Source organism: Thermobia domestica, chromosome 13 (assembly GCF_964235325.1).
Source record: "Thermobia domestica chromosome 13, izTheDome1.hap1.1, whole genome shotgun sequence".
In the NCBI taxonomy this organism is placed as follows: domain Eukaryota; kingdom Metazoa; phylum Arthropoda; class Insecta; order Zygentoma; family Lepismatidae; genus Thermobia; species Thermobia domestica.
The window spans coordinates 107451873-107477761 of NC_137466.1; the positions used below are offsets into that span (position 1 = coordinate 107451873).

The window sequence follows — 25889 nt, forward strand, 5'->3', positions numbered from 1 at the left end:
AAGACAGGGGTTGATAAATCAATAAAAATAAAAGTCTTTGAAACTGTAGCTATGAATTTAACGTCAGAAAAAAAATCCTTTCCCCTTATCCTTTCTCAGGACATTTTTCACTAGTGTAATTATCGTGTAACGTTTCCTATCTCTGGCATTCTTTTTGTTTGGTTGTAGTATCACTCAAAATCATTAATTTTCAGAGCTGCATGTTGAAGCGTTTAGGGAATGTGTTAATTGAATGTTTTTTGGTTAAAGAACATAAGAGTGTGAGAGTATGTATATATACTCTGATGAGTTAAGCAATATCCAAAACAAAGAATTGCTCATATGGGTTGTGAAGAGGGCTAAATTGAAAACGTGTTTCCGTATATATATAGCACATAAAAGTAAGTGATGCTTTTTTGCATATTGATACAGTGACATACATGTCTATATGAAAAGACAAAAAGACGTGGGAGCTGGGAGGGGGCATAGGAAAGGAGACCCTGAGAAGGGTGCGGTCGAGTAACATGCAGGCAACCAAAGACGAAGTTTGTTCCGTATTAGTTCTGGTGTACAGCGAGTGCGCGCGCGCATGATCTGACGCGCTGAGTTACTCTCAGTTGTGTTCCTCTTTTTCTATAGAGAGAAACGCTCGCACACACACACACACACACACAGATAGACTGAAGCACACTCTCTCACATAGAGACGGAGAAACCAGTGAATTACGGGTGCTTGGTCGTCTGCCCGCCTTAGTCTTCCAGCTAGTGACATCCAAAGCGGTAGAACTCAGTGCGCGGAAGAGAGAAATCCCCCTACGTCTTGCTCTTAACAACAGAACAAGGAGCGCGAGAGAGCGAAATATCTATCCTCTTGTGTGATTTTTGGTCGTCGTGAACGCTGTCTCCATCTTGTGGCAGAAGATTGAACCAAAATTATGTTACCCCATCTTCCCCCACTTTCCCCTATATCCATCTTTATATCAATCTTTCTTTCTCTACTTTTTCTTTTCCTTGCTTTCTTTCTGTCACCTTTATCGTTCTTTCTCTATCCATCGTTCTCTAGCATTTTCTTCTTCCTTTAACCGAATACACGAGAGATTTTGTACCCACACGCACACACACTTACGCATGCTACCACACACACAAGCATTTTGCCAAACAGTTCGAATGGAGTTTTCAACAGCGTCACATCATCCCTAGTGTCACTCAACTGAAAGTCAACAAACGTCATACAGCGAATATGTGTGAGTGTTGAACGTTGAAATTTGATAAAACACCCAATATAAAGCTCCATGAGAGAACTTTAAAGAGAACGGTATATCTAACGCGGTTTTAAAATAAACGGAATAATAATTTTTCGTATACAGTGCAAGACAATGAGACAATGAAGTTAATGTCTGTGCTTAGTCAATGAACAAAACTTCATATCTAAAATATCAATCATATTGAAATTCAACAATATCGGGCATGTCCATTATTTCTACATCTCTTTCCCGATTTTATTTTTCATAAATCGAATGTGTGTTATCTATTTTGAATGTTAGGTACATTAAAAGTAATTCTGTTATATTAAGCAAGATAAATTCATACATATAAGAATTTTTGAAAGTACCAATCCATCACTGACTAAACTTAATTTTGAAAAATGAACAATCGATTTTGGTTTAAAATGTGATTTTTTTTCTTCCAACTCATAAGCGTCTCGATTCATAATGACGATCTAACATACCGCAGTTTCGATTTCCTTTTCTAGAAAAAGAGAAACGAGATTGGTGTTACTCTCAAGAAGAAAGTATGAGGCTCTACTACTGAGAATGATTGAGTGATTTTGTTTTGTAGTGAAAGAAAATATTAAAACGATCATGAAGATTAGAAGATCAGTTTTACGATTTATTTTCACTATTCTCGCCTGGAGATTATCTCCAGGTAAGTAGAATATAATTTCAGTTCTTTTTCTTTTTCTTTGATATTTTGTACACGTTATAAAATTCTGATCATTCTTATATACTTGACATTGCATGTCACCTACATATTTATATATTATATTTATTGTTATTTTTTTATTACGATTAGTACACTTATCGTAAGTCTATACCTGACGTGTACAGCATTCGTTTATATGTATATATATAATATCAAATCCTGAGAGACCATTTTTTCTGACTTTTACGCCCCTCTTATGAGCGATTGGATACGAGATGTGACCTTTAGATTAACCACACGAATTCTGACGGAAATCAAACTAAGTTCTCCCACGTCGAAGGCGTGTATGCTAACCATGTAATCATAAAAGAGCTCCCATTTTGAATGAGTTGTATAAGAATTCTTTAAATTCTGCAAACCTTTTCCTTATTTCTGCAGAGTTTCTTTCAATTTTTTGCTGATCTTAGGTTGATAATAAGCTCCAAGTAGAATACGTGTGTTATGAGTCTGAGCAGAACAAAATCTGATAAAATTTTCTTAGCCTGTATAAACGGTAGATACAGACCGTAGTAATGAAGAAATTACATGCAAAGACCTCAACTAGAATCTAAAGAATTGTCAAGGTGAAAATTCGTGGTATAGTGGTTTCATAATCAAGTGCATTTGCTGATAATATATACAAAAAGTCCATAGAGTGTGTTTTCTTATCATAGTAACATATTCTAGCAAAAATTATATTAAACATATTAAATGCAATATCTTATATATATAATATACAAGTTTGTTTCAAATCATCTCTTTTTCAGGGCAATGTGCTCTTTGGCATATGCTTAGCATGATGTAATATTTGCAAATTTGGCATAAAGAAATTCTTCAGTTTGAATTGGGTTTGTAGTCAAGTAAAATCTAGAAATATCACATCATATCTAGCAATATAGTAACTCTAGTAATTTTTAGGGAATACAGCGATATCTCAAGTACGAAATACTTCAAATAGTAAATGCAATTAAGCGATTTTTACTTTAAACATGTTATTAACCACTATGATCTATTACTGGCTACAAAGTCCAAAGTCTCTTCTTCCGTGTTTATACTTGCAATCTACAGATTCCCACAATCTGTCTCTGAGGAAATTCTTGTGACTCTGAAACGAAAGCTGTCTCTTTTTGGATAAAAAGAAAAAAAATAGGTTGATCATTCGCGCTTAAGATACGTAGGCGAAAGAGATGAATGGTAAATGTCTGTGGATGATGATAGAAGAATTGGTGAAAAAGAAGAGAGTGAGAGAAAACAAGGGAACATAGATAAATCACATAAACTTTATCCCCATCATAATTTTGATAATTTTGTTTGGCCAAAGATAAAATCTGATATTTGAATTAAAGATTAACGCTCTATCAATTAACCATTATGTATTTATTTGTTTCTATGTTGAAACTATATGAATTACGTAAAGTTTCTATGTCACACTGCATTTGTATCCCAATAATCCCTAAATCTAAATGAGTTCTGATCTTAGAGAAAGTTTAAAATTTTGAATTTTTATTATATGAATATCGTAATCCTGCAATGAAATGGAAAGTTTAGTTTCCGTAGATGCAATTTCTTTAAATATTTCAATTTTAATACAAACATTTTATGTTGCATTTATTTAGCAATTCTATCATATTAGTTATATTTACAAATCACTGTTCATCAGGAAAGAATAACCTTCTAAAGTTCGTCCATCTATTTGAAAATGAAACTTCTTGGAAATGAAATGTTTTATTATTAAAGCAGTTTGATAATTAATAATTCCTGTATTTACAAAATTTTTGTAATATAAATTTCTTTACATTAAAATATTGCTAGTACATATAGATCAGAAGTGAAAAGCATTGATTTGTAGGTCTTTGATAAATGTAAATTTGCGATTTTCCATAGCCGTTTTTTAAGTTTTGTAATGTTCTGTAGGAAAGCTTCATGCATACCGTATACATACTTTTTAAAGGCAATTCTAAAATATAAGAACGTGTGTAAAGTGATTTATAAATAAGAATAAATTTCTGCATTGTAAAGTTCTTAATTTTTATAAGTATTACAAAATTATTCAATGTGTTTGTGGCATATTATAAATTTATCTATTCCTTATTCGTTAAGTAATCTAAAGTTTTCTATTGGTGCCCTACAACTATTACAAACGTTTCTATGTACATTCGTTAATTATCATAGTTTTCTATTGTAATCATAATGTATATTAATAGACATATCCACAGGTGTCCTTTAATTTTACGAACATTTATAAGTATTTCGTAGTACCAGAATCCTTCTTTCAGAATTACTTTGAAAACGTTAAAAACTTTCGTATAGACATTTCTTAAGTGTTTAAACTTTTCACATGCATTTCTTTCAACTATACGTTTTCTGGTGATGTTTTTACGTATTGTGAATTGTTCTATAGGCATTCTTGAGCTACGGTGGGAAACTTAAATATAAGCATTTCGTAACTCTAAAAGCTTTTTTAGAATGATTTGAGAGTTTTAGAACTTCTATAAAAGTATTAAGATTTTATAAAGCATTATACTATAACTCTTATGAACTTCCCTATATTTTTTTGCAAGCTTGCTTATAAACCTTCTTGAAATTTTTAAATTCCATATGATTATATTATTTATTTTTTGATTTTGCGTCTTGTGATAAAATGAAATGAAATGAAATTTTGAGTTTTACGTCCCACGGTTATACCGGTTAGGCTAAAGGAGACGGTGATAATGAGTAATGAATGAAATGGTGGAATGAAGAAAGTGGGAGGAAACGGGAGAACCCCGAGAAAACCCACGCACACGGTGTTTGTCCACCACAAAGTTCACTTGGCGGGAGCAGGGTTTGAACCCGAGACTCCTAGCACCAGAGGTGCGTCTTGTGATAGTTCATGGTTCAGATGCAGTATCCATTTCCTAGATATCCATTTTACATTGACATTTTGGGTTAACCATACTGCGGCAAAGACAGAGTGAGAAATAAATAGCGGCCTGGTTGGGATCTAGGTCGCCGAATTGGTGGGTGCCCTTCCATTAGCGGATCGAATTCGTTGGCGATTTTAAAATAAAGATTGACGTTAGTAATTTTCCTCACTGTATTTTTGAATATTAACGGTTCTTGTTATACTTAATTGTAACTTCCTTATGACAGAACACATATCAGTGATTTGTTGCATTTTTTAATCAATTTTAAATTTTGCTTTCTTTATCTGTAGTTGCTCATCATTAAATCTTTGATGTTAAGAACTGACAGTTCGATTAGAGGCAATACTGCAAATTGTTATCTATTCCATTATTGAGCTGAGCGAGCGAAGCTCTAATACTCGGGTTAGCTGTTTGGTTGTCCGCGAACTCCTCCTACCGTTTGGCCGATCTCAACCAAACTTAGCAGCTGATAGAGTATGTCGTGCTGAGTGACAACATAGGTCGAAATCAAAAATCCGATGTACCATCGAGGAATAATCACCGAAAAACGCTTCCATAGACTTAACAAGGGGAAAAAGTTTTCACGTGATTTTTTTGTCAACAATTAAAATCTGCGCGTGATTTTCAAAAATTCCGGCGAAGCCCTTTTATTCTTTTAGCGTAAAAATTTACAATTTTAATCACAATTTAAAAACAAATTAACGATTTTTTAAACTTTTTTTAGCCGGAACAAAAGGTCAAGACGAAGAGTTGTGCGATTGTTATGAAAAATACTGATTGTTTTAAAAAGTCACAATAAACTGATTACGTTGCTTAAGCTCGCTCAGCTCCTTTCATTGCAATCGAGTATATCCATTGCATTCCTAGTTATATCAATGCAATGATTCCAGTAAGTTTCGTTTAGTTTCCGTTCTCAAAATGATAAGGGGTAAATAATTTTTTAAATAATAAAAAAGTAAGAGTATAGTACTTAGAATATGCAAGGAAACAAAGTGATTGACATTTAAAAGATATTCTTTCTTGTTACGTAATCAAATTCAATGTGATAGGTACTTTTCTCGTGATAATCAAAGTTTAAATTATCTGAACTTGTATAACTGTTTTAACCCTTATTATCCCGAATTATTTTTTAATTCGTTTTTAATGAATTGTGTTTACGTATTTTCCTAGCAACGTAAAAACATAAAAAAAGTTTTCCATTGGTCACCTTGTTCATTTACTAGTTAAGGAATTAGATTTTACTAGAAAATGAACAAGAAAAACGAGCAGATACTTAGCGTTGGATTTCTAAAGGTTGTTCTCTGTTGCCATATGGCATCACGTGGATAAAACGGGTTAATCTGGTATAAAATTATAACCAATCACCAGTAATTGAGTTGTCATTCCATCGTTATTATTAAGCATATTATGCTTTTACATTGTTCACACAACATTTGATCTATCTATAACTAAGTATAAATAACTAAATTTGATCAAATCATTCATTATATAATAATCATAACTACGTATGTTTCAGTTTCGGCAGTTTGTCATTAAAAACATTGTCATTGTCTTTGTCGGATAATATAAATTTCCAAAATTGCCGATAATTTATCGAAACTATAATTAATATGGTTGCTATGATCTTTTAAAATCGCAATTGCTAAATATGTTTTTTTTCCTTAATGCTTGACTGTAACAGTGCTATTCTTTTCAACCTGGATTTTAACAGTATTCTTCTTTTTACTATTGGTTCACATTTTGTAATGACAGAACGTACGTCAATTATTCTCCGATAGTTTACTTTTTAAAATATTATATTGTATTTCATTTTCTACTACTTTATAGGAAGAAGAGCCTCACTTCTTCTTAAACAATTTCGTTATTTGATTTTTTCGCTAACATTGAAAATACGTAATAAATTGAGATTATACTACACCCTTAAGTTTTGCTGCTCAAGGCTATAAACTAGCATATATTACCCGCTTCGCTGGGTTGAAATGAAACTTTAAATGCACAACTCCGTATCTCACGTGTTTAGTCCCCTTGAAGTATGCTGTTTTCGTTTTTAATGGCATCGATTTAAACAGCAGAAGAAAGATCATTGATCTCCCGACGACCCTAAAAACCATGGATTGGACACTAATATTGGTCATTTTTGATCATTTGTATATATTTCTCCCTCCACCCTGTTGCGGGCCATGACATCGGAAGTGTGACTCTTCATCTCAGTGGCCCCAAAAAATGTGGATTCAGCACTAATATCGGTCATTTTCGATCATTTTTAAATATCTCTTCCTTCCCCGCCACAAGTTGCGGCGTTGAATTTGAATTTATATGGGATCGAAATCACTGTTCATCTCAGCGTGTATATATATATATCTTTTTTCCTCTCCCCCAAGTGGCGGTGCTGATTTTGGATTTAAACCGGATCGGAAATGCCACTGTTCATCTGAATGATCCCGAAAATTATAGACGCTGCGGCATACTGCATCAGAATTGTCACTGTTAATCTCAGCTACTGCTAAAACTATGGATTCGACACTAATATTAGTCATTTTCGATCATTTTTAAACATTTACTCCCTCTCCAATTATCAGGGCTGAACATAGATTGAAACAGCATTAAAAGTGTCACTGTTTCTCACATTGACCCTGAAAACTATGGATTCAACTCTAGTACCGGTCAATTTTGATCATTTTTAAATTTCTCTTCCTCATTTCCTATGATATATATAGCTCCCCCTCCCCCGACTCCGTGCTGCGGCACATGGCATCAGAATTATCACTGTTAATCTCAGCTCCTCCTAGAACTGTGGATTCAACACTAATATTAGTAATTTTGATCATTTTCAAATGTTTCTTCACCTCCCCTACTTTCTACCCTCCCCTCCCCAACTTTCACGGCTGAACTTGTATTGAAACAGCATCAGAAGAGTCATTGTTTCTCTCATCGACCCCGAAAACTATGGATTCAACACTAATATCGGCCATTTTTGATCATTTTAAATTTCTCTCTCCCTCCCCCTCCCCTAAGTTGCATCAAGAGTTATTAAGTTACAAAAATAGTCACTTTCAGTCTTATATAAATTGATTTTTATATATCTTACACTCCTTTTCCTCCCCCTACGTTGCTCCGTAAAATTTAAATCACAAAAACGATTCCAGACCTGAACCTCATCTATGTTGAAAATTTGATCAAGATCGGTCTAGTGGCTCAGGAGTTATTAAGTTTCATTTATTTTCTTATACCCCCTCCTCCTCAGCCAAACCCTAAGTTCTACCATCAAAATGAATAGCCTAAAACCAGTTCAGCCTCAAACCTCATCCATGTTACAAATTTGATCGAGATCGGTCGGGCGGTTCAGGAGATTTAGAGTCACAAACGTAGTGATTTTCAATTATATATATATATATATATATATATATATATATATATATTGAATTGAATTGAATTTCTCTTTATTTCAGCGGGCGAGCGATATATATATATATAGATAGATATAGATAGATAGATAGATAGATAGATAGATAGATAGATAGATAGATAGATAGATAGATAGATAGATAGATAGATAGATAGATAGATAGATAGATTTGAACATGTCACAGATGTAAATGTAACTCTTCTCTTATTTAATTACTATAATAATGAATCAGTAGTAATATATTTGCTGTCCCCTTTTTAACAAGCATTTTTTCCTAATTTTAGGCACACCAAATATTTATTGTAAAGAAAAAGGATAGTGAAACTATTACCAGTAATACATTACTAATTATAAAGACTGTAGAATTAATAAATATTGACAATATGGAATTTTCACGCAGGATTGTTTTATCTAACACCACCTGTAAACACTTGTTGCCGGGTCTTTAATTCAAAATCTAAACACAGTGAGAGGAAGAAGAATGTTCTTCAAGAAATATTCCCATAACCATTCCATTGCCCGAGTTTTTATCCTTTGGCGTTAGGTTAACCCACATGAAACAAAAATAATGCTGGTTGTATATATACAAGGCGTTCGTAGAAACTACCAGAGTTTTTAAATTTTGTTCTTCCCACCAAATCACCAGAAAATAAAATAAAAAAACACCTTCGTACGCGATTAAGTCTAGTGATGATATATTTATCTGTATAGAAAATTGGTGGGCACGGTGGTTCAATGGTAAGGTGCTTACTTCTAGTGAGTGGTGTTCCTGATTCGATCCCCGGCCAACTAAAATTGTGGTGGACTACATCGTGTCTGTGGGCTTTTCTTGGGGTACTCCCGTTTCCTCCCACATTCTCACTTCACCAATTTTTCCATCATCATTCAACTAACTTAATCATCCGTCTCCCTTAGCCTAAAGGGCGTAATCATGAGACATTAGACTGAAAGGTTTCATTTGATTCTTCGTATACAAAATTTGGTGGCTCTAAACTGTTCCTTTCTATGATAGAACCTAATGATAGACACATACATGTATTATTATTATTATTATTATTATTATTATTATTATTATTATTATTATTATTATTATTATTATTATTATTATTATTATATACTACTACTACTACTACTACTACTACTACTACTAATAATAATAATAATAATAATAATAATAATAATAATAATAATAATTTCCATGTCATTTTAGTTTTGAATTTCATATTGCCCGCTCAACTTGTAAATAATCGTGAAACCAAATTAAACGTTTTATTTCAAGCTAATTTACAATACATGAAACATTATTTAGAAGATGTTTATAGTGACAGATGATAAATAGAGCAATTATATAAAAACTAAGCTAAGTTGCTATAAGCCGTGGCTATGTCATTTTCTTTCCTTCTCTATACTTTATGAGTTCCTGATAAAAACTTAAGTCATTTGGTGATATAACTTAAATCACGTATTTGGTTTGTTTAAACAACTAGCTGCCCCGAATGTTTATATTTTTATATCAAATATTAAGCATAAATTAAAACTTGGAATTTTTGTATCATCATCAGTAAAGTACTGACTATAACAAAAATATCTCTAAACATAACTATACATAACATAACTCTAACATAACTCTAAACATAACATAACTATATCGCTATTGAGAAGTAGACCAAGAAAAGGGTAACACATATGGCTAAGAAAAGGGAACACGTATGAATGAGTTAATGAGCGTGGCAATGTTCTCATCAATTGAGAAACCTGATCAGAATCACAGTTAATTGTATGATTTAATAACATACTGTGTTAATCATTGTGACTTTCTTTCATTTATCTTTTTAGCAAATTTCAAATTCATTGCTTAAACTTTCGAAAATAGTGTAAAGGTAATCGAGAAAGTTCTATCGCTTTTTGTGGAGGTCTGCGTTCAATTGGCCCTCACACCGTGAGTTGAATGCAAATGGAGATAAAGCAAAGGTTAGTTGTTGGTGTAGGATATCCAACATACTACCTGGTTGTGGCAGTTCAGTTACACGCTGAACGTGCGTAAGAAAACAGTAAACATGGGACCTCCACAAAGCGTCATACAAGCGTGTATACAGTACGATTTCAAACTGCGGTTAAACGCCGTTGCAGCGGGGCAAAAGATATGATAGGCTTTTGGTGAGGTTGTCGTGAATACGCGGACAGTGCAGCGGTGTTTTAACAAGTTTAAGCACGGTGACGAAACACTCAAGGACGCGCCACGTGCCAGAAGAGCAACGCATGTACAAAATTAAAATTTTCAAGCAGTAATTGAGGCGAACAGTGGCCAGACATGTGAGGGACTGGGACTACAATTTAGTGTGAGTGGAGGAACAATGCGGCAGCACCTCCATCAACTTTGGATGCTCTTCAAGTTGGGTCAATGGTCAGAAGGCAACGCGAGCAGAGAACTGTATTTCTTTGCTGTCTCGTATAAGGGAAGAGCCATTTCTGGACAGGGTGTTGACATATGATAAGAAGTGGGTCCTGTACGAAGCTCCACAGTACCATCATTGGTTAGCATCTCATGAACGGGTTTCAATACAGCCGAAACCAGCACTGCACCAGAAGAAGATTCTCATGTGTGTTTGGTGGACTGCTCGCGGCATTGTCTATCGAGAACTGCTACCAGCTGGTCAGATCATCAATGCAACTGTGTACTGTCAGCAGTTGAGCCGTGCTCGAGGAAAACTCTGGAGCAAGCACTTCTGAATCGAAAAGCGGTTCTCTGTTATAGGACAAGGCTAAGCCCTACGTGGCTAGGATGACTCGGGACACCATTCTACGCATTGCGCCTTGGATGGGAAACACTATTGAATCCGCCATACGCCCCGGACATTGCACTGTCCAGATATCATCTGTTCTATTCGTTAGACAATCATCTTAGAGGACGCTAGTTGAAACCCCTAATAGAGGTGCAAAACACTTGGTACATTCTTCGCTTCACGGCCCATCCAGTTCTACCGCGATGGGATCCATGGCCTTCCAGAACGTTGGCAGAAGATTGTCGATGCTGATGGGAACTATTTTTGTTCTTCGAGGTACGTCTTAGGTGACATATTGATGTTCGAAGTTGGAGGGTGAAAAAGCGACAGAACTTTCTTGATTTCCTTTATACGATAATTGCTTATTTCATTGTAGCTACCTCATATAATTTGCGTTTGTCTTTACATCCATTTACAAAAGAGTTTTTCCAAAATAAAAGACACAATACTTTTTATTAATTCACTCAAGGGTGTTGCTATTCAATATTTATAGGGTGGTAATGAACTACACCGACAAACTGTAAGAGGTGATTCCTTACATCAAAATAAAAGAAAAAGTTTATTTGGACCTGTGGGGGAAAATGCATAGTTTTAGAGCTAGGGCTGTCCAAAATCACGAAAGAAACAAATTTCAAAACGCTCTATTTGGACTTCCAGAAACTATGGACAGTGGTCCTTATCAGTATAAAGGAAGTCACGCATACCCAATTCAAAATTGAATATTTCATTAATGTTCAATGGGTATGCAAAGCATTCCTTGCAGGGGAAATTCCCAGACATGCCATCAATCGAATTTTGAGATATGCTCTCACTTTATGATTGGTCAAAAGTAGGCAAATGATAATAATCCTTGACGACAGTGAACACGAAATCCTTTGGCGTGATGTCGGAAGGGTCAAGGATCGTCAGCAGCACGGTCTCTCGTACTCGGGAAAAAGCATGCTGGGATGTTTTCTCTCAGGCTTATAAGTGAAGAGAACGTGAAATATACCGTGACGAAATACATCGCATCACACATTATTCTGAACACAAATAAACATTTAGCTGCCGGTTCTTAAGAGTTCCGATTTCCCTCCGAAGCATTGAGTATCCATTGTTGCCAAGGCATACCTTCTGCCTACTTTGGGCCCTTCTTGAAATCAGGGTAAATCTGAAAACTCTATTGAGAGCGTATCTGAGAATTACACTCTGTAGGGAGTATCCTGTATATATGACTGACGTAGTATGCACTTTTAGATTGTTTATGCTTGGTTTCCTTTACGCTGATAAAGACCACCATCCACAGTTTCTTGAATTCGAAATAGGGCCTGTTGAAATTTTGCTTTTTCGCGATTTTGGACAGCCCTAGCTCTGAAACTATGCACTTTTGCCCATAGGTCCATATGAACTTTCTCTGTTATTGTGATATAAGGAATCACCTCTTACAGTTTGTCGGTATAGTTCATTAACACCCTATATATATATGAATCTGAATATGTTTTATACAAAAGGAAACTTGATACTAATAGTTATGCCAATAATTATTGGATTTAAGTAGATCCAAACTTTGTTCAAATTACAACAACAACATTAACGATAATATAGTAAATATGAGTTTGATTCGATATGTTTTTCAGTTTAGCGCCCGTTTTCAGCAGCAAAGCTCTATTAGACGAGAATCTACAGATCTACAGCTTAACGTGGGACCCGAATCACTTGACCTCTTGCCTGGAATTGAACTCGGGTTCAGTGTTTCTTCCAGACCGGATTTTAGGGGTCACTGGCCCCCCGCGGAGCTCTGAGAGTGCCCCCCGGAGGAGACCAAAATAATAGTCTTTAATATAATAATAAATAGAATAGTACCAGCAGTGCCAACCCACAATACTAATTGTGCCCCCCGGAACATCGTTTCTGAAAGAAACACTGCTCGGGTTTCCCACGTCAAAGGCATGTTCGCTAACCGATTAACGACGAGAGAGCTCAGTAATTTTGAAATGTTAAGGAAATCAATTTATAACTTAGAGAAAAGAAACTTACAGCACTATTTCCGTGTTATACTTATGCTTCTAGTAGAAAAACTGAAGGGTAATATATTTTCTCAAATCCGTATCAGAGGAAGATACTGAATTCGGAAACCATTAACAAAGGAACATGTCTACGTTTTGAACAAAATGGAATTTTAAATAATTTTCAATTTCTATTCATAAAATATTTTGCTTTTTAGGAATAAATATGGCTTTCTATTCATAAAAAAAATATGACATCAAAACATAAAGAAAAACTATGCGTACATGTCAAATTTGAGTTATCAGGATCAGGGAGTTATCTTTGTTTACAGGAAACAAGGCATTTTTTCTGAAGGAGATATCGCTATGAACGATACAAATCCAATGTGTTAACCATTTGCTTACGTTGATCACTTACTAGAAGTTGCACAAAATATGTTAGCTAGTTAGAAACATTTCAAATGAGACTCTTCCAAATACTAAGGTGTTATGAAGAGATGATAATTAGTTAAATTAATTATGTTTTTTAATCAAATTTTATTCTTTAGTTATTTTTTGTAATTCCATTATTGCCTTAGAGGCCACCGTGGCTCAGTGGTAAAGTGTTCACTTCTGGTGCATGGGATCATTAGTTCGATTCCAGCTCACGCCAACTGAACTTTGTAGTGGACAAACACCGTGTCCGTAGGTTTTTTTGGTGTTCTCCCGTTTCCTCCCACTTTCTTCATTCCACTATTTTCTTCGTTTCTCATCATCACCGTCTCCTTTAGCCTAGCCGGCATAACCGTGGGACTTACACATTTCATTTCATTTTCTATTACTGCCTTACTATTAATAACGATCATTCTAACTCCATAATTTCAAATATTCAGCTTCTGTGAAATGTGAGTTCTGTGGAAAATATATTTATACATTGCGAGAGACGTAACTTCAAATTATTCACCACAAACTCAGTCTTATCTGATTGTAAACAAATCGGAGTCTCTATCAGAAAACCACTTAACACAAGTCTTTTTTTTTTAAAGTGTATCAAGTAGTCAAGCAGTTTGGGTGAATATTTTGTTAGTTATGTGTTTGTGTATTCTAATCCTGGTGCAAGTATTTTTTTAACTTACCCGAAGACTTGAGAACATTTCTTTAAATAACTTTTTATCAATTTTTACTTTTCAAATCCAATTAGAAACATTATATGACTTGTAAATATAAAATGCCATAGTTGAAAACAGGGTATTTACTACCTTCACCATTCTATTATTATCCTCTGGAGCGCTAGGCACCAGAATTCAGTTCTAGGTAAGAGCTTATGTGGTTTGGGTTTCACGTTCAGTTATAGTCCACGTGCAACATAGGCTTCCTGATGAAAGGTACTCCAAAGTCTAATTAATCAATATTATCCTCTAAGTCGTAACATGAAATCATTCCGCAACAAAGAGAATAGTTCATTAGTTTTCTGTTATACATTTTGAAGTAGTAATATCATAGCTTCTGTGAAAATGAATGAAGATGTATTTGCGTTGTTCTTATTACGAGTATCATGTTTAATACCAATCCTCTGTTGGAAGATGTGTAGCTCGAATATTGATTTTATTACAGTTTAAAGTCCACTCTTATGTGATAATAGTGCTAGAAATGGACATTAAATTCAAATTAATTAATTAATCAGTCAACACAGTAACAAATATTACATAATGCGTAGTACAAACGTACGAGTAATATCGAGATTACATAAATTAGGATTTGCTAATATCAGGTTGTCTAAAAACTATTGAGCATTTGGAGATAACAACTGAAAGACATTTATTATCTTGGTTGCAATGCAGAGTAGTTATTGCAACAAATTGTCCATTGTCCACAATTTGTAGAACATGTGTATTTACAGATGAGATGACATTTACTATAGAAGGTGTATAGAAAACCTTACGTTGCACTTGATGAACGTCAACAGCAACGATTTAGTGTAAACATGTAGCGTGGCATAGTGAACAATCTTCTCATTCGACCCTACATATTACTACCTTGGCTTGAAACCTGGCAATACCATGTAGTCTTTTTTCAAGAAACATGTTACCAGAACTGTTGAGGAATGTTCCACTCGCAGTTAGAAGGACTAAGTGATTGTTGGATCCATAGGATGTTGACTGGTAGACCCATAGGAAAACGACCATTAGGAAGACCTAGGCGCAGATGGGAGGACAATATTAAGATGGATCTCGCAGAGATAGGAATACAAAGTAGAAACTGGATGCAATTAGCTAAGGATAGAAGTCAGTGGAGAGCTTTTGTGAACGCGGCACTGAACCTCCGGGTTCCATAGGCCATAGAGTTAGTTAGTTAGTTAAGTGATTGTTGGATTGGAAAAGGTGGACCTATCTCTTGATCTTCAAGGTCACCAGATCTCTTACTTCTGGATCTTTGTTACTATATAAAACAATCTATGCTACAACAATACATTCTGAAATGGACTTAATTGCTCGTATTTTTGATGCACAAGCAACCATAAACTATACTGTCGGCATCTTCGGAAGGACTTACAAATAATTACTTCCACGATGTAGACTGGTCTCTGAAGTTGAAAGACAGAATTTTGAACATTTGATGTAACACATTTCTGAGGACTGTAAAATATGTCATATTTCAATAGTAGTGAATTGTGAATTCGTTTGCTTATTAATACTATGTATTTAATTACGATATTAAAGATTAGTTTGTTTGTGTGTGTATGTATGTTAGAGTAGACCATGCACCTTCATTGAACATTCTGTGTATTGTGTGGTGTTCACATCGAGATTCGTCACCTTTCATTGGTTACTTTTTCTGGGTCGTTTTGTATCAATCGTAGGTATGCGCATTCTGGATTTCAGTAAGTATTGGTGGAAGCCCTTGGTAGTACAGTGGTAGAGTACTCGACTTTGGTGCATAGGGTTTCTTGCTTGATAATGACTCATATCTTGTGGATTCTGTGCTGAACAAACAACAAATGCATGGGTTTTCTAAGAGTTTTCCTGTTTCCCCGTACTTTTTAGTTATGGCAATCCTTCTCTTATCATTAATTTCTTTCATTATTTGTATCTACAATAGCCTCTGGTATAATGGTGGATATTACAATTATAAGCTATTTTAAAAGAAACAAATTTGTTTTCTTTAATGTCATACGTACGAATTTCACACCATCAAATTATTCAATGATGATAATTGGATTGGAATGCCTACTATTTACTTTGCTTTGACCACAAAAAATGCTGTTTGAAGTAGTATAACTTCAAAAAATATTTTGGGGTTCCATGAAAGTGGAACTTGGTGTTACTCTCTTTCGTTCAACAACATACATAGGAATTGACATAGATTTCTTACTATATATATTACAAATTATACAAAGTAAGGGCTTATCAAATACCTTCCCATACACAGACTTCTCTCACAAATTTGTTACGTAAACCCTGTAGGATTCCGAACTATGCAATTTAGATAGCGAACCTACTAATTCCCGTGTAATTGTTTAAACTGCTTGCGACATATTCCATAGTTTACAAGCTACAACATTGTAGAAATTCTGTTTCGCGTTTTTCATGGTTTATAACTCTGAAAGGAGTGTTTATTTCTGTCATGGTTTATTAGAACTTCTTTCTTTCATTTGATATAAGGATTTACCTCCTGAAGACCCTAATCGAATTCAATGGCACTTTGATTTCTTTCTATTACTGGGCAGCCGTGATTATTTCTTTGCGTTTACCATTCCATAAGCTTTCGTCAGCCTAACAGCTTTAGAAATTATTTTTAAAATCCTATTCTGGAGAAATTTTAAGCGAGATTTCTACAGTTGTAAACACTTTGAAAGCTTCATTTTAAAGTGCTTAGTTTAAGGGCTACCGAAAGAATTAATTTTCAGGGTAATTGAGTGGTAACGAAAAAGTTGGTGAATTAGACACACGGATTCTATTTGCTATTAGTTGAACAATAAGATTTGATTGTCATATATTTATATCTCCTAGCAATCAATTATATTGCAAACATTCATTTTTGTTGAACGATTACGATATGTACTTCCAGGTAGAAATGATTGTCGAACTCTTAGAATTAACATGTTTTCTTAATTTTTATTCTTACTCAGGAACAAATTAGTGAGTACGTCCTCTAGAAGTTACGAAATAAATTTTAATATGGAAATTTCATTCCATTTTATTATGAAAAACTCTTCTTTGAATATAGCAAAAATGTTGTGTGTGTATGGTTGCATAAGTCTTGATAATAATATTAGTTGTTGCATGACAGGAAATTATGATATTAGACATTTTCGATTACTAATAGAGAAATTAAATTATTCCTAAAAGTAGTCTGTTTGAATCTTGTCATTAGTATTTAATTAGTACTTAAAATCTATATCTCGGTATCCCAACTTCCTGTATATAATTCTATACACAGGTACCAAAGGATTGTGAGACATGGATATTTAGATGGAGTGCATACCAGTTTCTATGTAGTTATTTGAAGTTCTTGCAATAGATATCATGGCTTAAAAGGTGGGAGTTTTGAAACGAAATTTTTAACATTCCAAGTTTATGCCCGTTAAGCTAAGGGAGATGGATGATTAAGGCAAGTGAATTATGATAATGGAAGAATTAATGGAATGAGAAGGAAACGGGAGTAGTCCGAGAAAACCCACGGACACGATGTTTTCTACCACAAAATTACTTGAACCAGGGACCCCACACGTTAGAAATAAGCGCTGTACTACGTACCCTCTGCTAGGGCGTTTTAAAATGTGATGTTCTCAATTTTCGTCGGCATATAACTTTGGGAGGAGGCGTTTCTCGACCTATGTTTATTCGAACTTTTCCTTTCGTTTGGTATATGGAATCAACTCCTGGTGTTTGGACATCGAATTTTGCAACATACTCAATATATATATATATATATATATTCAGTAAAGTGTCTCACGCTAATCTTACATTTCTGAATGAAGCTATGCTGGTAGTTGAAACTCTCAGTATTATATATCCTCTCATATAAAGAAAAGTAAGTGGCGGTTTAACTTCACCAATACTTTTTGATCTTTAACCGTAATATCTGTTAAGCTCAAAACACTTTTATCCTCAAAAAATAGTATATTTTAACCTAAAAATTCTAGCCTCACCTCATATTTCCATGAATGAGATTCGAGATATGGATAACCACCTGTGAAGATGTTAACAGTTGTCTTCATTAATGAATTCAACAAACATAATGGATCTAACTGTACTGAAAGAGAAAAACTAATTCAGAAATTCACTTCCGTTCAAGAATTGTCGTTCAAGAAGTTACGAAGGATGTAACATTGCAATCTTTTAAGGCAAACTAGAGGATCCTAATAATTTACAGAAAATTACGTGTTCTTTATATCAAAGGAAACTGTATTCAAATTAATGCGTTTGTTTGAAGTCACAAATATGAACATGAGAACAACATAACTTGCTGTCAATTGTGAACTAAGCAACTATTCGAAAGGTTTCGTTTCTTACACTATAGTCACAACAATATAATATTATAGACACATACAGTAAATAGTATTTCTGATTTTTCCCTACTTATCGTGGTATGCCTATTCTCTAACTATTTGATACAAATATTGAATTTAAATATTGATTGTATTTCACTGTCTTTAATCCAATTTTAGAAAATCTGTCATCCATCAATCTTATTTAAATAAACTTAATTACCCAAATAGATATTCAGTTATATACATTGTCATTAATTTATAACATTAAATTTCACTTTACTCAAAATTTCTAAGGTGGCTCCGCGTAACGTAGTTGCTAACACCCTCACCTTTGTTGCGACCAGTCCTAAGTTTGATTCACGGTGAGAACACTAGATTGGAAAATTAAAATTATTTACAGGTTAGGCATCCTGAGTAAGATATTTTGAGTTTTCCTCATTCACACTAGGTAAATGCCGGGGTAATACTTAACATGAAGGTTGCAGGGCGTTTTCTTCATTCCCCATTCCTTTATTCCTTCCCCAACTCTCTGGATAGTACGATGGCAAAATGACGATTTCCTTTATTTGTGTCGGCCTGAAAAGATCACAGATGCAGAATATCCAGAAATATAGTTCCTAATCCTAATCCTAATCAAACTCCAGTTATTAGACAATGTATAAAGCCGTCTTTATTGTGTTAAACTAAGAATAATTGCCTGACAGGTATTGAGTATATAACGTTATAATTGGATAGTTTAATATTCATGTGAAGTTGTATGTATCTAAAATGAAAACTAATATTTTTTACCTTCTTTATTTCTTCTTGAACGCAACAAGCAAAATTCAAACTCTTATATGTAATCTATTGGGTTCCGACCCCTATATACGCCTTAAGGTATGTAATATAAGCAACCAAATGAGTGACAGTGTGAGATCAGGATGCAAAAGTGTGAGGTAGGCAAGATTAGAGAAGGATGCTGTGGAGCTACCACTGCTAAAGTAGACGACTTTTTAAGAATTATACTGAAGATATAATTATTCAGTTCTCGTTTACGTGCCTATACCTAATCCTTGTATTCTATTATCTCTCCCTACTTCTCTATTTAGGAATTTTTATCTCTTCCTGGTGTACAACGTAACAAATCTACTTTCCTATCTCTGTTCTGTTGTTCTAATGTGGATTTGACACTTCAAACTTAAACTTGTCACGGATGTGATGTGTTCAAAAATTTAGCTCCTAAGTAAAACTTTAATGCCGATTTATCCCTCTTAATAAAACTATCTTGTTTCGTTTGTTGTCAAAATATCACCGCAAAATAGGACATAAAATCATTAGTTTGATGTCATATTCTCTTTGTTTAGGCTAAAGTAAATGAATAACTGTGGGAATCAGTCAATTTGGAGTCGAACTAAGAACTTTTACATTAGATATTAACACTTTATCCTTATGTTAAAATTCCTTCCAAATTTTCATTAACATTTTATAGTATATCACTCTGTATGTACATTACATTAAAATAATGGAAGAGCATATTCTCGTAAGCCTATAATGTTACAGTAGAAAATGTAATAAAATACTCACTACGTATCTTTTCGAAATATATATATATACTGACTCAGCTCATATATATATATATATATATAATAGAGAAAAAGAGAAGCGCGTATAAAATTGAATTTCATCAACTGAGCAAACATAATAGTTTGAAAACCTGCGGGAAGATGAAGTTGATACATGAAACATAAAGAGAATTAATGAAAATTCAAATTAAATTTCATTTTCAGAGAAGAGATACGGAGCGAGAGAACGAAATGGATTTCATTATATCTGAGCTATTCCCCTTTGGGCTTCTAACAATCTCATATTGTAATTTGTGCGACAATGGATCTCAAATATGGTCAGAATAACTTCTGTTTTGCAGCTAATTCTATCCTGTTTTCCGCTGTCGTTCGCCCTCCTTTTCCCTGAATAACATGAACAATTTTTAAAACTGTGCTATTGTTTGAAATTTGATAGATCTAAAGGAACTTTTTTTTAAAAAAATCTACTGTATTATCAGAATACCAAAGATTTAACATAATACCAGTTATAACAATATCACAGCTATCACAGTACATTGTATCATGCTAGGGACCAGTTTAATAAATCCGTGCGACAAAATAACATACAGATGTAATTACTTGATGTATTCAAGTTATCTCTTAAATCTACTTTACTGTGAAAATATACAGTCTTCTTGAAAGAAATACTGGCTTTCCAACTCTTTTCAAAATGGTCTCTTGTAGACAGGTGAAATAAAATGAAACTAATATCAATTTCTTTTGAATAAATCAGACCTATCATCCTTCTGCAATAAGTAATATCTTTCTGCATAAGTAAATAACATAACATTTAAAAGAAACATAGGTATAATGTTTTCGAGCACGACTTTACGTTTCTGATATTAAACATGATATGTTATTATTCAATATTTCTCACGAGCAAGATTTGTAAAAATCTTGAAGTTTTTGCTGGTATACTTGAGCATATGGTATTTGTCTTTCATTTTCCATCAACTATGTGAAGAAAATATAATACTCAAAACAAAATGAACTTTAAAAGTTCTAAACATGTACACTTAGCGACAAAAGTTATTTCCGTTTTTTTAATATTTATTTTGAAAATAACGGTGGTAGGGCTGGAAGGTACAATGGCGGTATGATTGAAAAGTGCAGAATTCTTTTTAATTTATTGAAAACTGTATTCAAATTGTCTTCCCATTCTGAAATTATTTACGAAACCAATTTCATCAAATGGTAAGAACTTTTGTCGCTGACTGTACATACTTCTAAATACCAAAGAAATGATTACTGGATGTTAGTTATTCCTTTTCACTCTTCTATATTAAACGTCAAGCTATTCACTTTTAATTTTTAAATTGAAGTTTCTATGAAATCCCTAATTTATATTGTGTTTAATATACTTAAGAAATATACTGTATGTAATGTACTGAAGAGTGAAACGAGTTCTAAGAAATGTGCTAGTATTTTATAAATAAATATACAATTAAGAACTCCATTGTATAATATTATTAATTTCTCTGTGGGGAAAAAACTAGGGAAAAGCGAGTATTGAACCGATGACAGGTAGAAAATTGATATTACTTCTGTATTTGTTTATACTCTCAACCAAATAATTGGTAAACATGATATAGGATAATTCAATGGCATCGAAAATATTTAAAATTTAGTTTCTTTATTTATCTATTTATTCAGCTTCAACAAAGAATAATCTTCTTAGTTACAGAAGTCTTATATAGCATTATTCAGTTCATGTTAGAAATTGTGAAGGGAAAATAATAAAATACATGTGTCGAAGCCAGAAATCTGTATAGCCAAATGTATCAAATTCCACAAACAATACGTACTTGCACTTAAAATATATATATATATATATATATATATATATATATATATATATATATATATATAAATAGATAGATAGATAGATAGATAGATATACTCGTATCTGAAAATGGATAAATACTGGTGTATGTATATTTTATTCCAGCATTTATATGTTTACTAATTCTAAAAATTTCGAAATTTTAAGTGAGTAGCCCATTTCCAAACGGGTCCTTTTCCCAAAAGTTTGGAAATTGAGTGATTGGTATCGTTAGATTCCTCCCGTAAATTTGCACGGGATTATATACTTGTTACTCGAATGAAACGATTCTAAAGTCACTAAAAATAAACATAAAACTTTGGTCCAGTTCCAAGGGGACTCTTGTCCAGATGCGTTCTTTTACAGTTGTGTTCTACAGAATCAAAATGACCCTTCTCCAGTGAACTCTACCATCAAATAAATATGTCCATTTCCAAAGCGGTTTTTGTCCATTGTTTCGTTGAAACAGAAGTATCCATCGCAAGTTATTTCTAAAAATGTAGTCATTTTGCATTGCATAGTAAATTATTGTTATACGCATTGACAAGAATGCTTTGGTAATAATAACAAAAGAGCAACGAAATTTGACGATCAAATTTTTTGCTATACTGTGGTGATGTCGTATCCTTGTGACTGTTGGCTAATGTAATTTGTGTAGTTAATAATACGTCAGTGAAATGTAATTTCAATCGAAAATAATTATTCTTTGGAGTAGTCCTTTTGTTTGTGGCCGTACGTTGACCATGGACATAGATAATTCTGTCCACGAAGCATAAGTTGCAGTGGAGGGAATGTTATGCCTGCTATTACCGGTCAAGGACGTAAGAAATTTCGTATTCCTGCCATATGGAAGAAGAATAAGGAAAAGAAAATTTGGCATTAATCAAAGAAGCTTCTTCTCTCCCAAAATGTGGCCATATACTTACAAAAGACTTTCATTGTTCAGTCTTAACATTGCAAAATGTCTGTAGATTCCAACAGATGTTTTACTCAACCAATAGCTCATTTGAAACGTTTAAAATTGATCAAGATAACCTTATTTTGAAGTACACTAGTAGTGAATCACCGAAACGTCATATCGTTAATAGCAAACGAAAGCAAAAAAACAATATTGGAACAAGTATTTGTTACAATTTGTCTGTATTACAATGTTTGTACGTATTATGTTTTCTGAAAATGAAATTGGTGTTTTCAGACACATTCTATTATAGTGTTCCAGAGCTACTCTTAATGTATGTGAAGAAGTAATTTGTCTGATTTAGAATGCTTTCATATGTATTACAATGTTTTTAAAAAAATAAAATTGGTTTGTTTTCAGATACAGAAACAAACAAATTCTTATCCACATTGTACAAAAGCAAAATGTCCCTTGTCCTCTGCACAGTCCCAAAAAACTCCTTGTCCATTTTTTCTCAATTTATGAATATTATACGGTCATTGTGTGTATGCCTGAATTAAATATTTATATATCACTTCACCAAAGCATACTAAAATAGTGCAAGTTTTCTTCAAAAAAAAAAAAAGGTATGACAGTTCTTTTTGTTTGTTTCCCAAAATTTTCTCTTGGTGGACAAGGACCTCTTTGGAAATGGGCTACTCAAGTGCAAAGTCGAATCCATTGCATCATTATTCTGTAATGTTGTACATAGCTCTACTACAATACAACGACGAACTTTTGTAGAAAACTGTTCTTTGGTACTTGACACACTATTAGATTACGTGTCCTTAGATTACAAGATCGTGCGTTAAATTGTTCATTTTCTAAGAATGCACCATTGGTTAAGACTCTATTAATTATTTCATGTACGCATGTTAACTACAATACTTCTAATTTGTTTGACAAAAATTCATAGTTAAAAATTTTAGTACACATATTAGTGTACAGGTAAAGCAATTTTTCTGTAAGAATTATTGTCCCGCATGGATAAAAAGAGCTTATTTATATTTTACACTTAAATATTACATTATCAAAACCTACAGGATATTGAAAAAAATCCCTACAATCAAGTATGATTACCAAAGAGAGCAATATTAATGAAAGTTTCTTTATTTAGCGCATACGGCAATTGAGTATTTACAGAGATGATCTATATATCCAATGAATTTGTATTTACTTTATCGTGCTGCACATGAGGATATATATGTGCGTCTCCATGTTCTCCTGGGCATGTTGCGAATCATATAAGGTGTTACCTTTCGAAATGCTTTCTCCACACTTTCACTCAATTCTTCATCTGTCCTATACCGACGATGATATATATAGGAAATCAAACACCTGAAGAGCAAAATGGACTGGAGCCCCTTTCCTCCTGCCTTCTTCTCTTGAAGCTGAGGTACTAAGCATGTTTGCAAATTATGTAAGTAAGAATGTATATTCACATATTCGTTATATATATGGTCCGAATAGGTATCGTGATATCATCTTGTCCCTAACATAACATGAATCGGTTTCGTTCCAACTTTTGCACATAACGGAGACATTCCTCTTGTATGAACTGATGTATCACACATTCATCGTGAGCTAGATACCCATTTGGAAAGTGCATCTACAAAGCACGGTAGACTGCAATAAGCTGTTCTATGTCATTTGACAGATAATTAATTCACAAACATCGTCCTAAACGCCTTCGTGTACAAATCTGGTTTAATGTGGTATGTTTTGACCGCAGTATATTCAGTTCAATTCTCTTTTGCGAAGTGATTTAGTTGAAGACATTGCAATTAACAGAATGACGGTAGTGCTCATGTGTTCCCTCATCTCCACTATGTGGATTATTTTTGACACATCTTGAAGCAAATGCGTGTTTCTATCAAACTAACATAGTTAATGTATGGAGTGGTCTTTGCCAAAGCGATCATTAAACGCAGTGTTTGCCTGAGCCACTGTTTTTCCCGTGCGTAGTCGTTCATGCGCCCACACACATGACACTAACAGTTCTTCAACTGTGTAACTGCAACCACTTACATCAGCCATGGTTTCATAACTGAAATACTGCACATGACATCAAACGCAGAGGTACCAGATAGTTATGTATGTGAATATAAAAGCAGTATTACAATGCCATAACAAAAATTACGCAGACATTGTTCTCTGTGGAACTCAAACTTAGCAGCACAGATCTCTTGGACATCCTGTACAATCGAGAATAATTACTTTCGTTGAAAGCGTAGAAAGGATAGAATATATAGTAAGGATAGCTTATTGGTGAATGCTTTCGTTTAATTTTTTCGTAAACAGTTTCAAGAAACTTCTTCATATTTCAGAAACAAATATTCCGTTTATTATTCTATTGGTTATTTCTCACGAGGAAATCCAGAATAAAGTACTTTGTTGGTGAAATGATGTGGATGAAGATGCGGTCGGATGATTTTTAAGACTATATTCGGTGATTCAGGAATGTGTTTCATCTTCTCGCTTAAGCCGATACTTGAACTGGAAGCATTATTAATTTGTCAGTTTCTGTTTCAACATACATGCATCACCATAGAGGGAAAACGGCAGGGGAATAACGGAAAGTGTACTATTACTTTTGAGCGATTACAGGAGAAATAAAAATATGGTGATCGTAAGAAAATGTAATTCAAGATTTCAACGAATTTATACGTTTCATGACCCATAGGTACCGAAAACGTGATTTTTCGACATATGTCCGTCTGTTCATCCTGATGTGCAGTCGCTTAGAGGTCATACCGTTCAACATATATGAATGAAATTTTAAACTAAAGATATTATCGTCAAGAATTCTCAAAGACGTTTCATGTGATTCTCAAGGATTGTTTAGAAATGCTCTTTCTATTCCAAAAAATCGAGTAGTTTATTAAGGAGTGAAAATAAAAAATGACATTTTTTCAAAAACACCTCTAAGATTTTTTTTATGTTTCATAAATAAAAATTTCGTTAACATTCTCATACAATGGTATATGTTACTTCTTTACCAAAGAAATTTAGTAGGGGTATGAGATTTTTTGGACGATTTTCTGAAAGACGACT

The 25889-nt window shown here is 33.7% G+C and overlaps 1 protein-coding gene across 1 annotated transcript in view; it reads left to right on the forward strand.

Annotated features, from left to right (window-relative positions):
• Window positions 1-641: 641 nt before the first annotated feature.
• Window positions 642-25889, forward strand: part of LOC145668417 (uncharacterized) — a 297055-nt gene continuing 271807 nt past the window's right edge. Inside the window, exon 1 of the mRNA XM_081736230.1 lies at window positions 642-1904. Within this exon, the coding sequence (XP_081592356.1) occupies window positions 1841-1904 (64 nt within the window). The 5' untranslated portion in view covers window positions 642-1840. The remainder of the gene's footprint in view (window positions 1905-25889) is intronic.